Source organism: Purpureocillium lilacinum (genome assembly GCF_023168085.1).
Source record: "Purpureocillium lilacinum CBS 284.36 DNA, scaffold_2, whole genome shotgun sequence".
Taxonomy (NCBI): Eukaryota; Fungi; Ascomycota; class Sordariomycetes; order Hypocreales; family Ophiocordycipitaceae; genus Purpureocillium; species Purpureocillium lilacinum.
In genome coordinates, this window is record NW_027072112.1 from 1308774 (window position 1) to 1322587 (window position 13814).

At 58.9% G+C, this 13814-nt stretch overlaps 3 protein-coding genes across 3 annotated transcripts; all 3 read left to right on the forward strand.

The window, feature by feature from the left end:
• Positions 1–1628: 1628 nt before the first annotated feature.
• Positions 1629–4622, forward strand: PLICBS_002208 (uncharacterized protein; the record flags this gene model as incomplete). The annotated part of the gene is made up of 6 exons (XM_018321839.2): positions 1629–1658; positions 1845–2395; positions 2469–2802; positions 2894–3922; positions 3976–4085; positions 4151–4622. 6 exons carry the CDS (start codon positions 1629–1631, stop codon positions 4620–4622), a joined length of 2526 nt encoding a protein of 841 aa, XP_018179319.1.
• A 656-nt stretch (positions 4623–5278) lies between these two features.
• On the forward strand, positions 5279–6880 carry PLICBS_002209 (uncharacterized protein; the record flags this gene model as incomplete). Its single annotated transcript, XM_018321840.2, has 1 exon — positions 5279–6880. One exon carries the CDS (start codon positions 5279–5281, stop codon positions 6878–6880), a length of 1602 nt encoding a protein of 533 aa, XP_018179320.2.
• Positions 6881–12854: 5974 nt separating this feature from the next.
• Positions 12855–13732, forward strand: PLICBS_002210 (uncharacterized protein; the record flags this gene model as incomplete). Its single annotated transcript, XM_018321841.2, has 2 exons — positions 12855–13270; positions 13321–13732. The coding sequence occupies 2 exons, from the start codon at positions 12855–12857 to the stop codon at positions 13730–13732; spliced, it is 828 nt and encodes a 275-aa protein (XP_018179321.2).
• Positions 13733–13814: the final 82 nt, after the last annotated feature.

Genomic DNA, 13814 nt, shown 5'->3' on the forward strand with positions numbered 1-13814 from the left:
CGGCGTAGGCAAATGTGATGGGGGATAGCATCTTTGTGTTGGAGCGTTGGAGCCGGGTTTTGATGAAGAATGGGGATTGGGGAATCGGCCTTTGGTGATTGTTTGGGTCTGTGAGTGATAGAGTCGGGATGGAGTTGAGCTCCGTGTTGCATAGTGGCATCAAACAAGACCATGAATGTTTAGAACAGAAGGGAGCGATGGGGTGAAGTGTCACGAAGCATCTTGCAGCTGATAGAAGGTACACCATCTACAAAAGCCAGCTCGGGACCATTCAATGACCATTGGGCCGTGCGAAACACGTCAAAGTATTGTATCATGTTCACCCAACGAGCCTGCAGTCGAGGAGCTGATGAGTCGAGGCGGGCGGAAGCAGCACTTTATATTCTCGCGGTCTCATTACGCGACCACGACCAGATAGCGTATCAATGACCGCACGCCCTGAATGAGTTATGTGAGTGTGAGACGCCGCGCTGGAGCGAAGGCGATGACAATGGTAATAGCCTGCAGATGGCAGTTGATGGCTGAAGCGCCGTGCACGTCGGTTTCAGTAAGTTCAGGTGAGGACATGGCATAGCCCGCGGCGTGCTATTGACACCCAGCGGCGGGACGGGCAATAAAGGTGTGGCGTTGCTAATGACCAGCCGGGTGGCGGCAGCCTCTTAGACGCGCTGATTGTTAGCATCTCATAGAGACCCTCCACGTCGTGCTGTGCAAGTGCAACGTTCGGCTGGAACTTGCCGGACGCGCGGGCGGCGGACGGACTGGGGCTGTTTCGGCAACATCCACCCAGCAAGGCACGCCGGACTGGAAGAAGAGCACCGGGAATGTGGAAACTCGTCGATCAGCGGTAAAACTGCACGGAGCGGCCCAAGGAAAGACGGCGGGGGGATCAATCCGAAATGGGCACTCAGAAGCGGGCGGAGTGGGTGCGCGTGGGCGGCGGCGGCATGTTCCAGGGCCAAGAGATGTAGGGCTCCTGAGCACGGCACTGAGGCAATAACGCACGCGAGTGTGATTTTTTAACAAATATGGATGGATGTACATATGTATCACTGCCGTCAGCGGGTTGGAGACCAAACTCCCCGCCCGCCATCTCCCCACTCGCCGAGGCCGTGTCCATTCTTCGGGCATATGAAGCAGCACGGCAGCAGGGCTCATTTGAGCACCTGTGAAGCAGTATCACAGCAGATTACACAGTCACGTCAGTAATACTCGCGGCATATACCTACCTCTGGTACATAACATAACACGTTGTTTCGAACACAAGCCCGCAGCCAGACCCCCCCCCCCCTTCTCGGCCGGAACTAGCGGGTGTCGCCATCTGCAGCGCAAAAGACGGGACGTCGATCCGCAAAAAGCGGGAACCGGGGGCGAGCACGTCACCGGGGCCGTCGGTAGCGTCAACCAACCCATACCCTTTTGCCTTGCGCCTGCGGCTCCTCGGGCGCGCCGCACCGCCGCCGCGGGCCTGGCCTTGACGCCGCAGCAGCGGGTGGTCGGTCGCTGGCGTGCCGGGTTTCGAGGCCCGCGAGACAGAGAGAGAGACTCTGCTGATGCCCTCATCATCGGACGTGAATATCCAATCCTCAAACCCCCAAGGAACTGACCGGATTTTCCGTGCCCTGGCCATGGGGTGTCGCGTGTGCCGGGCGAGAAAGGTGAGCGAGACCCTTCGATTCAATTCAAAGCTTCAGAAGCCACAGCCGGCGGCGAGGGACCGAAGCGGGTGGATCATCGGGCGCGCACCCGCGGTGTGGTGAGGCGCGCGTGCGTGAGGTGAGGCGAGGTGAGGTGAGAGAGCCTGGGCTGACGGGTGGGATATCAACGTCCCGCGCGACGCACAGGTCAAATGCGATGGCCGCCCCAACGGGTGCCGCAACTGCGAGCGCCTGCAGCTCGAATGCGTGGGTGACGACGGCGCGCCGCTGATACTCGACGGCGGCGGCGGCAGCGGCGGCAGCGGCAAGGGCGACGGGAGCAAGGGCGTTGCAGGCGTCGGCGCGCTGCGCAAGATCCGCACGTATCGCTCGTGCCAGAGCTGCCGCCTCAGCAAGACCAAGTGCAACGGCGACAGGCCGCGGTGCGCGCGGTGCGTGGCCAAGGGCGCAGAGTGCGTCTACGACGGCGGGTCAGCGCCGCGCTGGACGAGGAGCCTCAAGAGGGGAGGGAGCGTCGACGTCAAGGCCGAGCGGCGGGATGATGGTGCCGAGTCGTCGCCGCCGGGGGACCATGGGTCGTCGGCAACGACGGCGGATGGACGTGGGGAAGGAAGCGAGGCGGCATCGTCGTCGAGAGCATCTGCTGAGGCGAGGGCTGGCGAGGGGACGAGCAGCATCGGCGTAGGCGGTTCTGCCTCTGCCGGCGGTGATGTGACGCCCTCGCATCCGCTTTCATGGTAAGTATCGTTCACAGTACCTCTCCAGATCGGCTCTCGAGTCTCATACACAGACAACTGACACACTTCGCAGGCTCCTCTCCCCCGAGCTCCCCACCGGCCGGAGCCTGCGCCGCGTCGTCGAGCAGTACTTTGCCAACGTGCACCCGCTGCGGTGCTTCGCCTTTGTGCACAAGCCGTCCTTTATGCGCCAGCTGGACCGCGGCTTCGCCTCCGACGACGAGTCGGCGCTGCTGCACATCATCTGCGCCCACGGTGCCAAGTTTCTGCTGCTCGGCAGCGGCGCGGGGGATCTGACGCCGCCGCCGCCGCCGGTCGGCCTTCGGGGCGCTGGCAACCAGTGGGCGCGCCGGGCCGAGTTCCTGTTACTGGCAAATTTCGGCAAGATTTCGGTGCAGCGGCTGATGGTGAGTTCTAATGGTGGTGGTTGGGGGAAGAGTGCAAAGGGCGGTTTGCGTTCAGGGGTTCAGGGGCTGATGCACATTTATGACTTCTTAGACGGCCATCCTCCTCCACGACTTCCACTTCCGCCTTGGCGAGTACGGCCAGGCACTTATGATTAGCGGCCTCGCTGTGCGCATGGCACACGCGCTCAAAATCAACGCCGAGTACAATGCCGACGTGTTGTGCGCCGACGAGCGCGACGCGGCGGCACCGTCGGTGGCATCACGCGAGTCGCGCCGCCGCCTCATGTGGGCGTGCTACGTGCTCGACGCGTGGGCAGGCTCGGGCGTCGACCAGCTGACACTGCTGCGCGAGAGCGACATCAAGATCCAGCTGCCCTGTAACGAGCGCAACTTTGGCCTGCGCATCCCCTCCGTCACCGAGACGCTTGGTGTCGGCCACGTCCTGCAGTTCCTGCCGCCGGCCATTGTGCCGCGCCGCCCGGCCGCAAACATGGGCATCATGGCCTACTACATCCGCGTGGTTGCGCTGTGGAAGCGCATCGTGCGCTACGTCGCCGGCCACGGACTGGGGCTGCACGCCGACGACCGTCCGCCGCCGTGGCAGCCGGACTCGCACTTCGCGGCCCTCGACGCGGACCTGCATCTATGGCGCCGCGAGCTGCCCGACTTTGTCGAGTACTCGACCGAGACCATCTACGCGCGCCTCGACTCCAACCAGCTGGGCGCCCTCGTCCTCATCCACTGCACCTACCACCACAACTACCTCGAGCTCTACAAGATCACCATGCCCGACCTCTTCAAGCTGGACAAGCCATTTGTCTTCCCGCCCGAGCACCAGGAGTTCCTGCAGACGATGCAGGCCAACTGCTACTACCACGCCGCGCAGATTGCCGAGATCCTCGCCGAGGCGGCCGAGCACGGCGCGCGCCTCCTGTCGGACAGCCTGCTGCCGTTCTTCATATACGACAGCAGCCGCGTCATGCTGTATTACGTTGCGCGGCTGCTAGACCCGTCGCGGCCGGATGCGGAGACCAAGATGCGGGAGGCGATCCGTGCCGTGGAGAGCAACAACCGCGTCTTGAGACTCATGTCGACGCTGTTTCCGATTGCTCAGAGCCTGGTATGTTGTCCTGGGTAGGGAGTCTGTCAGATGTGCTAACGTATGTTTCACAGTCGGCGACGATAGAGCGATGGCTCGCCAAACTGCAGCGGGCCGTCAGTCAGGACGACCTGGTCAGCAGCCTCCAGTCGGAGCACCGGCTGGAGGCGCACCGCTCTGAATTGTTAGTCCCTGTGACCCGACGGCTTACTCTCTAGTTGGCAGAGGAAGGAGCTAACGCAGATCCAGATTAAGCGGCGCGCGCGAGTCGTCCGAGTTCATCCTCCCGCCGCTCCACTCCCTCGCCCGCACCGGCGGCGTCGGCGGCTCCGTCACGCCCGACAAGCGGACGCCCGGACTCTCTTCTGGCGGCGGGACGGGGAGCGTGCCCGACTCGCCGGCGTGGAGCACCGTCAACCCCAACGCGGCCAACGCATCGTGGGACGGCACCAGCGCGGCGGCGCACCAACTCGTCGGGCTGAGCACGCAGGCGGCGCAGGCGAGCGGGCTGCAGCACGAACGGCCGGTCCTGCTCCAGCAGCAGCAGCAGGGACCCCCCGTGAAGCGCCAGGGCAGCCAGCCCATGTGCGAGGCGCTGGACCTCGACGACCTGCAGAACTTTTTGAGCTGGGACATGTACGGCATCATGGAGATGGGAGGGGGGGTGTTTAACGACGACATGGACGACTCGGTGTCGCAGTCATGGACGGGAGCGATTTGATTCGATACGATACAGCATTTTTTGTTTTTCCAGAGCGAAGATGAGGCGAGTGATGCGGTTCGGGGGAGCTGGATGTTGGCGTGATGAGGCGTGATGGAGTCGCTATATGGACGGAGACGGATTGAATACCACTGACGAGAGAGGACTGGACACGACGGCCACGAAACGTTTCGAATATGATAGATAGATAGAGAGAGTGTGAAATGTCACCGGAGAACGGGACGGTGGATGAGAAACCGGTGTAAATGCGGTGGAGAGTGCGCCTCGGAGCGCTCGTCTCGACGGCCCGAAGCCGAGGCGGGCGACCATCGGCCGGATCGGCTACGGCGCCCGGAATTCGGTGGGGCCCGCCGCGGTCGGCGCAGTGATTGGCGACCGGAGCGTCGGCCGGAGCGTCGCCATTGCGTTGCAGTGAGACGTGCTGCGATATAAGGTCACCGTCGACGCCGGTCTCACTCATGTCGGGTGTCATTTGCCTCACGCCGTGCCTTGTGCTTCCTACATATCGTCTACCTTCCAACTCGCATCTCATAGCGCGCATTATCATCATCGCCGCTAGAGAGAAGAAGAGTGAGACGGCGCAACAACGGCAACACTAGCACCACCTAAGGAGACATTAGCGACACAGAACGGGCAAAAGGAGAGACACAAGCATCATGCCCAAAAACATCCTCCTCCTCGTCGCCGACGACCTCGGCCGCGAGCAGCTCGGCTGGTACGGCTGCTCGGCCATCCAGACGCCGCACCTCGACGCGCTCGCCGCCTCGGGCACGCGCTTCGACATGGCCTTTGCCAGCACCGCCTCGTGCAGCGGCTCGCGCACGACGCTGTACACGGGCCTGCACACGCACGAGAACGGCAGCTACGGGCTGGTGCTCGAGCGCAACGGCTTCCAGACCTGGGCCAACGTCGAGACGGCGCCCCGCGTCTTCAACGACCTCGGGTACCGAACCGGCATCCTCGGCAAGGTGCACGTCGCGCCCGACGCCGTGTACCCCTGGCAGGTGCGCCGGGAGAGCGAGACGCGCGACGTGGCTGTCATCGCGGATCAGGCGGAGCGCTTCTTCCAGGAGGCGCGCGACGACGAGAGCGGTGCCAAGGGCTTCTTCCTGACCATCGGGTACGTCGACCCGCATCGCGTGCTCACCAGCCGCGGCGGATTCGGCAACGCGGACGCAGACGCGGGTGCCTACGACGCGCGCATCCGTGACCGCGTGTACACGCCCGACGAGGTCGCCGTGCCGCCCTTCCTGCAGGACCTACCTGCCGTGCGGCAGGAGCTCGCCGAGTACTACCGCGCCATCAACCGGCTGGACCAGGGCGTGGGCATGGTGTTGGCGGCGCTGGAGCGCACGGGGCAGGCCGACGACACGCTGGTGCTGTTCCTGAGCGACAATGGCCCGCCCTTTGTCAACTCCAAGACGACGCTGTACGACGCAGGCGTGCGTCTGCCGTTCCTGATGCGCGCGCCGGGGGCCAGCAGTGCCACCGACGTTGTAAACCCCAATCTCGTCTCGTGGATCGACGTGCTGCCCACGATGCTGGCCTGGGCGGGCCACGAAGGGCGCCAGCCGCCTGAGGGGTCTGTCGGTCCGCGAAAGGGGCGCAACTTGTTGCCCATCGCGGGAGAAGGGGCGGTGGTGCCCGGCTGGGATCGCGTCTTTGGATCGCACACGTTTCACGAAATCACCAACTACTGGCCGACGCGGTATATGCGCACGCGGAGGTGGAAGTACCACCGCAACGTGTGCTGGCGCCTCGACTTCCCCTTTGCCATGGACCTGTACGCGTCGCTGTCTTTTGACGCGATGCGCAACTCCGGAGGCGCCGCCGCCGCGCCCATCACCAACGGCTGCAACGGCACCACCACGAAAGAGGTGAATGGTGTCAGCAAACACGAAGAGAAGACGGCGGCACCAACAAGCAAGCAACCGGCGATGATCGGCAAGCGCACGCTCAAGAGCTACATCCGCCGCCCGGCCGAGGAGCTGTACGACCTGGACGAGGACCCGGACGAGGTGCGCAACCTGGCGGACGAGCCGGCGCACGCCGAGACGCTGAAGGAGATGAGGCTCGCGGTCGAGGCGTGGCAGTACGAGACGCACGACTTGTGGCTGTGGAAGGACGGCGTGTCGGTGCAGCGCTTCCGCGAGTTTGACTACGAGCGCGAGGGGCTGCGCATCCCTGACCGGTTGGACTTTGATGTCGATAGCCCCGGGACGGAGGGGGTGAAGACGATACGGTTGCATGGGGCATAATTGAGGATCATGCGGCTGGAACCATGTAGAATAATGTATGAATGACACAATTGTGCAAAGCCACGACCGGCGTTGCTTATCTTCAAATTCCCCTGAGTTAACGTACCTGATGTGGCCACTACAGGGCGGCATGATAAGAGCACAGGTTGATACAAGAGGCAACGCCGTCGGGACATATTATGTACGCATCCCCCTGTTTCAGCCCTCAAGGCTCCTTAACTGCAAACGACGTCGCGCAGTCAATGGCAAAGCCAAATACCCTCGCGTACCAGCCCCGAGACCAATGGCTCATCTCAACATTATGTGGCGCCCCGACCAACAGCACTTCCTGGACCCTTGGACTGTCAGTGAAGGCACTCACGATCTCCTGAAGATGTTCTCGGCTCCCTTTCCAGACCCGGTCGCGTTCCGCGAGGCCCACCATCACGCTCACTTGCACTCTGGGGGCCCAATCGCTCCTCCACCGGGGCGCCCAAACCTGGCTAGCCGTCTCAATGTCCCCAGTCGGCGGATGCTGTCGCAGACTGCTGGCGAGGTGGAAGATATCAGCATCGGCTGCCCATGATGGCAACATCAAATCTTGCAGGGTCTCTGCGTTTGTTTCACCGCGCCGCTGTCTCGATCGGAAGGCGAGAATATCCGGGTGCGATTGGGACCCCATGCCAGAGAAGGAGATGCCGCCGAGGGGATATCCGGGATTTGGGTCGTCGGCGTGAAGCGTTGCGGCGATGATGGCACTTGGCGTCCCGAGGCTATGGCAGTGCAATACGATACAGACGCATCCGCTGGATGCCCCAAAACGCGTCCATAGCGCTGGTAAGATATGGTGGTGTAGCCGGCGCGCATTTTCCTCTGCGAAAGTCGAGTCCTGTGGAATGTGTCCAACAGGCGATGAGCCTCCATAGCCTGGTCGATCAATCGCGAACAACGGAATGTTCATAGCATCGCTTAGTTTCTTGGCTGAGTGTTCCGGGTCACTGTCAAAGTATTGGGCAGAATAGCCAGCGCCATGAATAGCAACGAGAAGCGGACGACTGTTATCGCCGGAAGTACAGGTTGATGGAATATTCGCGATGCCTGCGACAGTCGCGCCGTCTGTGAGGCGCAGGGTAAATGACTCCATCTCGAGTGCATGTGGCCGCCGTTGCTAGACAAATTCACGACCTTACGAACGACTCTATATACTCCCCCAACTACGAGGGCCATTCCGTGAAGAACGCAGCTGATTCAAGCACTTTCTTGCGTTGGACTGACTATGTTGTCATGATTGAGACTTTTGCTCAGAGTTGATGAAAGGCGTTGCGCCGAGTCGTCCCGCGGCCTCCGAGCCGATAGCGCCGAACTCGACGTGGGTTTGCTTCAAGCTTCAGGGTTTCGGCCGCCTTGGGGCTCGGATATCGACAATTGTGAACGGAGATCGAATAGTGAAAGAGCTTGAGATTATGGCCATCGAATGGAGACCCGGGGTCTGCTGAGACCGTTGCAGCGCATCCCAGGGACGGACGGTTCCAACTTCTGGGGATGACTGTGGTGTGTCTCTGCACGGGTGTGTGGCGAAGGAGAAGGGGGGTGAGGGTTTGCAGTTACGATTGGAGACGATGCCGAGATGCAGTTGATGGAGACCGCGATGCCTTGTTTATGCTCTTGACGATTCGACTGTTGAACGAGGACTTGTCGTCCGAACTGGAAGTGCCCGCCTGCAATCCCACTAAGCCTGCCGCTCTGCCCGAACTGAACCATCGCCCGAACGTAACTTCCGAACGTCTTCTTTCATAAACCGCTCGAATCCTCCAGGCGTATACTCCCAATTGCTAAAAGAAGTGAAATTGCGCCCGGCTGCTTTCGGCTCTTGGCTCGCTGATGACTGCGACGGCTGTTCCCTTGTCGGCTTCAGCGCATAGCAAAGGATAAAGTACAGCCGCCGACAAAGCTCTGTGTCTCTCATAACGCTCTTCTGCAGATCTCTTGCCTCTTCGTCACCTTGTCGGCTGCTTTGCAAAGCTGATCGGCACTCAGACACACTCTTGCGAGTCAAGTGTAGGCGCTTCACGAGCGCGACAAGTTCCTCGCCAACACTCAACCGACCAGCTGGCGGAGCATCCAACGAACGGCGAATGGAACCGACACACCCCTGGAGTTCTTCCCAGGCACAGTACTCAATCTGCCTACCAAGTACCAGAGCCAGCAGATGCAAGGGAGGAAACAAGGAGTGGCCTCTGCGGACAATTGTAGTTGATGTCTCCCTGCCTTGTCCGTTTCCATCTGCTGCGAGAATATACGTGGGCTCATTTATGGCTGTCTCAAACTGTTCCAAAAGGTCGTACGTTGTTGGCTGGGGAGAGACGAGGACGGACCCAACGGCCGCTTGCCAATCGTCCTGCTGACGCCTCAGCTCTATAAACGTCGCAATCGACTCAAAGGACTCCAGTCCGGCCATGTCGGAAAAGATCTGAGTGGTTCCCGAGCGCAGAGTATACAAGCATGACCCGCCATGGAAAAGGCTGATGCTGGGCTTGCGGTCCCTAAGAAAGCACTGGTAGGCGCTTGCTAGGAGGGGGCCGAACGATTGGTAGCCTCTCATTTGACTCGGATGGGCAACCAAGCTCCTTGCTGTATTCACAGGTTAGCCTTGGCGTGAGGTTAAAAGCCCAATAAGACTTACGGGAAAACGCTGTGGTGCCCTCTTTTACAAGATCCAGAAATGAAGTTGGGATGCATGTCGAAGCCGGCAAGCCCCGTTTGTCGCACCCGGAGCATACTTTGCGACCATCGCCACCTCGGTAGCACTATCTATTGTCAATACAGGATGCCATTTGCAGTGTTTGTACCATTTACTCACATAAATGTGGTGAAAGCTGCATCGTACGCATGCCGAGACATTTTCGTGCCGCGTTGCGACTGCGTCATTCATTTGCCTTGGTGGGGCGCCCGTTCTCGCCTCACCCGCTCGACGGTAGGGAGCAGGCAAGTATGACGAGCGCTCTACCTCGCTACTAGCACGCGTATATGCCGAACTTACATTGTCCGCGCTGAAAACAGACGGACTATAAGTGCTTGATGCGCTGTCAAGTGATGTGCCTGACATAGTGGGTGGTGGGCGGAAGGCGAAACCCGTCCAGCCGTGGTAATCAGGGGGAGGTTGCGTGTATGGATTCGTGTGTTCGGCATTCATCGCTGCAATAGGGAATTGTGGGAACCAAGTCATCCCAGAAGGGAGCTGTTGATACGGGCGATGGAGCTCGGCAATTGAAGACGGCTCGGGTTGCGGAAGTGAAATGGCCGAGTCTGGAAAGTAGTATTGTACTTGGTGCATGATCTCGACGAAAGGGCTAATGTAGATCTCATCGATGGGGTTTGCTCCAATAACGAGGCCGTAGATCAAGTCATCTCTTGTATCGACTACAATAGAGCCGGAGTCACCAGCTTCCAGCCCTACAAGGTTCTTCGTCAGATTGGGAAATGAGGAGCTCATGACAAGCTGCTTACTTACCTTGGCCATCGGCCAGGCCAATAGTCCAGACCGGAGAGATCTCGTTCCCGTTAATTCCTCCAACAATCGAGGTTCCAGGCCGGAGGACACCATGCTTTGGCTTCTTGTCACTGGTGACCAGAAGGACGGGAGTGTCCACTGTCGGACAAGCCTTTGCGTAGTGCGTCATGACGCTGCGGCCGGGGACACGGGTGTGGTTGACCAGACGTGGGCTCCTGTGCTCAATACCAGCTGGTTCAATTCTAAAGAGTGCCCAGTCGAAATCATGTTCGCCAGGTGGACCCAGCTCTTCCTGGGGCGGCAAAAGCGTCGCAGAGACCTCATTCAGTCCGTCATCACGACTGTCTGGCAATGTTTCAATTGGGAAAGGTCCTGGCATCGCTGCGGGCGAGGCGGTCTCCTCTTCATCCACGCCGCAAGGTAGATCTTCGTATTCAATATCATTGATGAAGAAATCGCAGCCGTCATTGACCACGACGCTGGCGTCGGAAGTAGGAGAGTTCGGGGTGGCCGGTGAGGCGTCCTCTTTGATCGAACTCGGACCTGCTGCGGCGTCACGGGCAGTCCAGACGTCTTGAATAGGACGAAGATTGTGCCTCGTGGTCAGGCCGTACAGCTCCGTGTCAATCAGAATTGCGCAACCAAATGTTGAAGACTTGACGTTGTCGAAAGGCCGAAGGACAGCACCACAGAGTGTATATGTGTAAGGAATGTCCGGCACCCACCATGAGCCAGACGAAGGATTGAACGTGGTACTTCCATGCGCCCGTCCGAGAAGAGTCCTGGGTCGGACCGCACGCCAGAAATACAAGTTGAATAATGGTGCGATCGTGGTGTTCGTAAGCGGTCTTTTCAACCAAGCAAGAAAGTCGGCCGTTTTTCCGGGTTTCCGGCGGAGATACTGCATTCCGAGCTCCCTACTGGTTAGCAAGGCAAGGAGGCACTTGAACTCTTGCTTGCGGCAGAATACAATGATAGAGGGATGCGCAGCCTCGTACGAAGTGCCGCACATTCTGAGCGTATAGTCGATGTGCTGCACAAATGGCGCCAGCTCCTGATGCCTTTCGGCGTTCTCCCGGAACATGCTCACAACTTCGCGGAACCTGTTGTGATAAGCGCCTGAAATGTAGGACGTGCTGTGCGGATACACCAGAATAGGCGGGTTTGTGCCGGGGATCAATCTTGGGTTCGCGGAAGCAGGATCGGCTGTCTGGGTTGCAACGCTCTGCCCGATGGCGTCGTTCAAATTGTGCCTGGGAAGCCCGGGCCCAGGCGCGGAGCCACAATAAACCTGCTCAAGCTCGTCCTGCGAAAGGCTGCTTGGAGTTGGGTGTCCGCTCTGGTTTTCCAACCACATGCCCGTGCCGCTGAGGTTGAGCGGAAGGATTGCCGTCGTGGGATTGGATGGCTTGTGACTTGAGCTTCCAGTTACAAGCTGATCACATGGTTGCATTCTGCCGTTCATTTGGTCCTCTGGCTGCAAATATGCTCCCGGATATGTCCCATGAGACGTTAGAATCTTGGATATCACTCGAGAGCGTCGTGGCTCGGCGTGTATGAAAGGGGTTTCGGGTGATGGGGCTTTCTCCCGACTTCTTTGGGTTTGTCTGAACGGTACTGGGTCAGACTTGCGTGGAACAAAGTAGTGAAGGAAGGAGTGGCTAGTCCATGTGGCAGAAAAACTTACTCCTCGGTGATCGTCGAAGCCGCCATGACGCCGCGTGGTTCTGAGTTCATGATATCCGGAATACGAAGGTAGGTGAGAAGAAGAATTCGTTGACCCCAAACCAAGAATAAATGCAAAGCGGCTAATGATAGTGATTGTGACGGTCAGCCTTGGGCGAGAAGAGGGCACAGCGGAATTGTTCACGCTGTTGGGTCCCCTCGCGAGGCAAGACAGCCGTGCTGGACGCCTTGCGTCGCACCATGCGGGCCGCCCCCTGGGCCGTATGCAGGCCGACCCCTGGGCCTCACCAGAGGCACAGGATTGGACAAGGAACTGCACTTCTCTGACGTCACAGCGGCTATGAAGGGGATGAAGCTAATCGCTGCCTGCTAGTTGCCGTGTCAGCGCTCATATTGCGCGGCCGCAAATAGGGACTGTTTCGTTTCTTCACGGACATGACTGGGGACACGGTCTTCTCTCTTCGGATTTTTTTTACCGCAATGAATATGCCACCAGATTTCCAGGCATTACGTCTGCCGAACGATCATGAGCGACAAGATATTGTTGCTGCAATTTTTGGAGAAGAGTCTAGGGCTGATGCGAGCAACCCTAAATTTGACCCCTACTTCAGATACTATTGCTCAGTGGTATGCCCAGCTGCAGTCGGAGACGCAGCAATCGCCGTGGAAACCCCTGTTCTCGGGACACACTCATGCTTGATCAGATGCGTCAGATTTCTCATTCAGAACCCTGCTCTGACTTTCGATGACTTCATCAAGCAAGCCGTCGGTGGACAGCAAGTAACTACGGGAGAGGAAATGCACATCGCCCGAGTGACCGTCGAGGCAGCATTCGGCATCAACTGCATGTCGAGAGGCTACTACCCTGACGGATACAAAGGAGCCGGCGCCGGGCGGGTTCGATGGGAGGCGGACATTCCATTCGCCAAGTTCATGCAAGATGCATTTACATGCACCACCCGCATCGCGGACTCTTCACAGCGACAGCTGAAAGACTCGACGATTTGGAGACAAAAGAGATCCCTCAAGGCCTGGAAGCTCAAGAAACGTCACAAATTCAAGCTGCGGTCTACCAACAACTTACTTGATCATCTGTCGTACGATCCCTCGACAAGAGTTCTAAGGGTGTACCACCAAGTATCATTTCTTAGGACCCAGCTTGAGAAGACGCGCAACGAGCCGCTGGAGCTGTCATTCCAGGACAGCTTGAAGCGGTGAGTATACACCATAGAAGCGGTCTATCCATACTAACACATTTGGCTAGGGGAGCCCTCCCGCCGAAACTGATTCTCGAAACGCTCGTGACATTCCATGACATACTCTTTCCAATAGCCACGTTCGGCGACCGACGTTCGCATTCGATTCTACGAAAGCTGATAAAGCGGCACGGGTTCGATCCGCAAGGTAACCTGGTTCAGTACATCCGATCGGTACCCGAAAACATCGCGTTCGAGTACTGGGGAGATCGCTTGTCAACAATACATCATATCGTCAAGGACCCGCCACCGACCAATGTTTTCATGGGTTGGCTCGAAAGGCACACTTCGGAGAGGAATGCTCTAACCGTTGCGATCATCGGCCTTCTTTTAGCAGCTGTCTTTGGGTTCCTGAGCTTCCTTGTAGGCTTGCTTCAGCTGATCCTTGCCTGGGTTGTCTGGAAGAACCCCACATCCTAGCATGCAAGAATGCCCCGGTAGTCTTGCTCAGCGGCTTCATGGCTTCAAGAGAGCGATTGTATTTCTTCCTTGATAAGTTGGT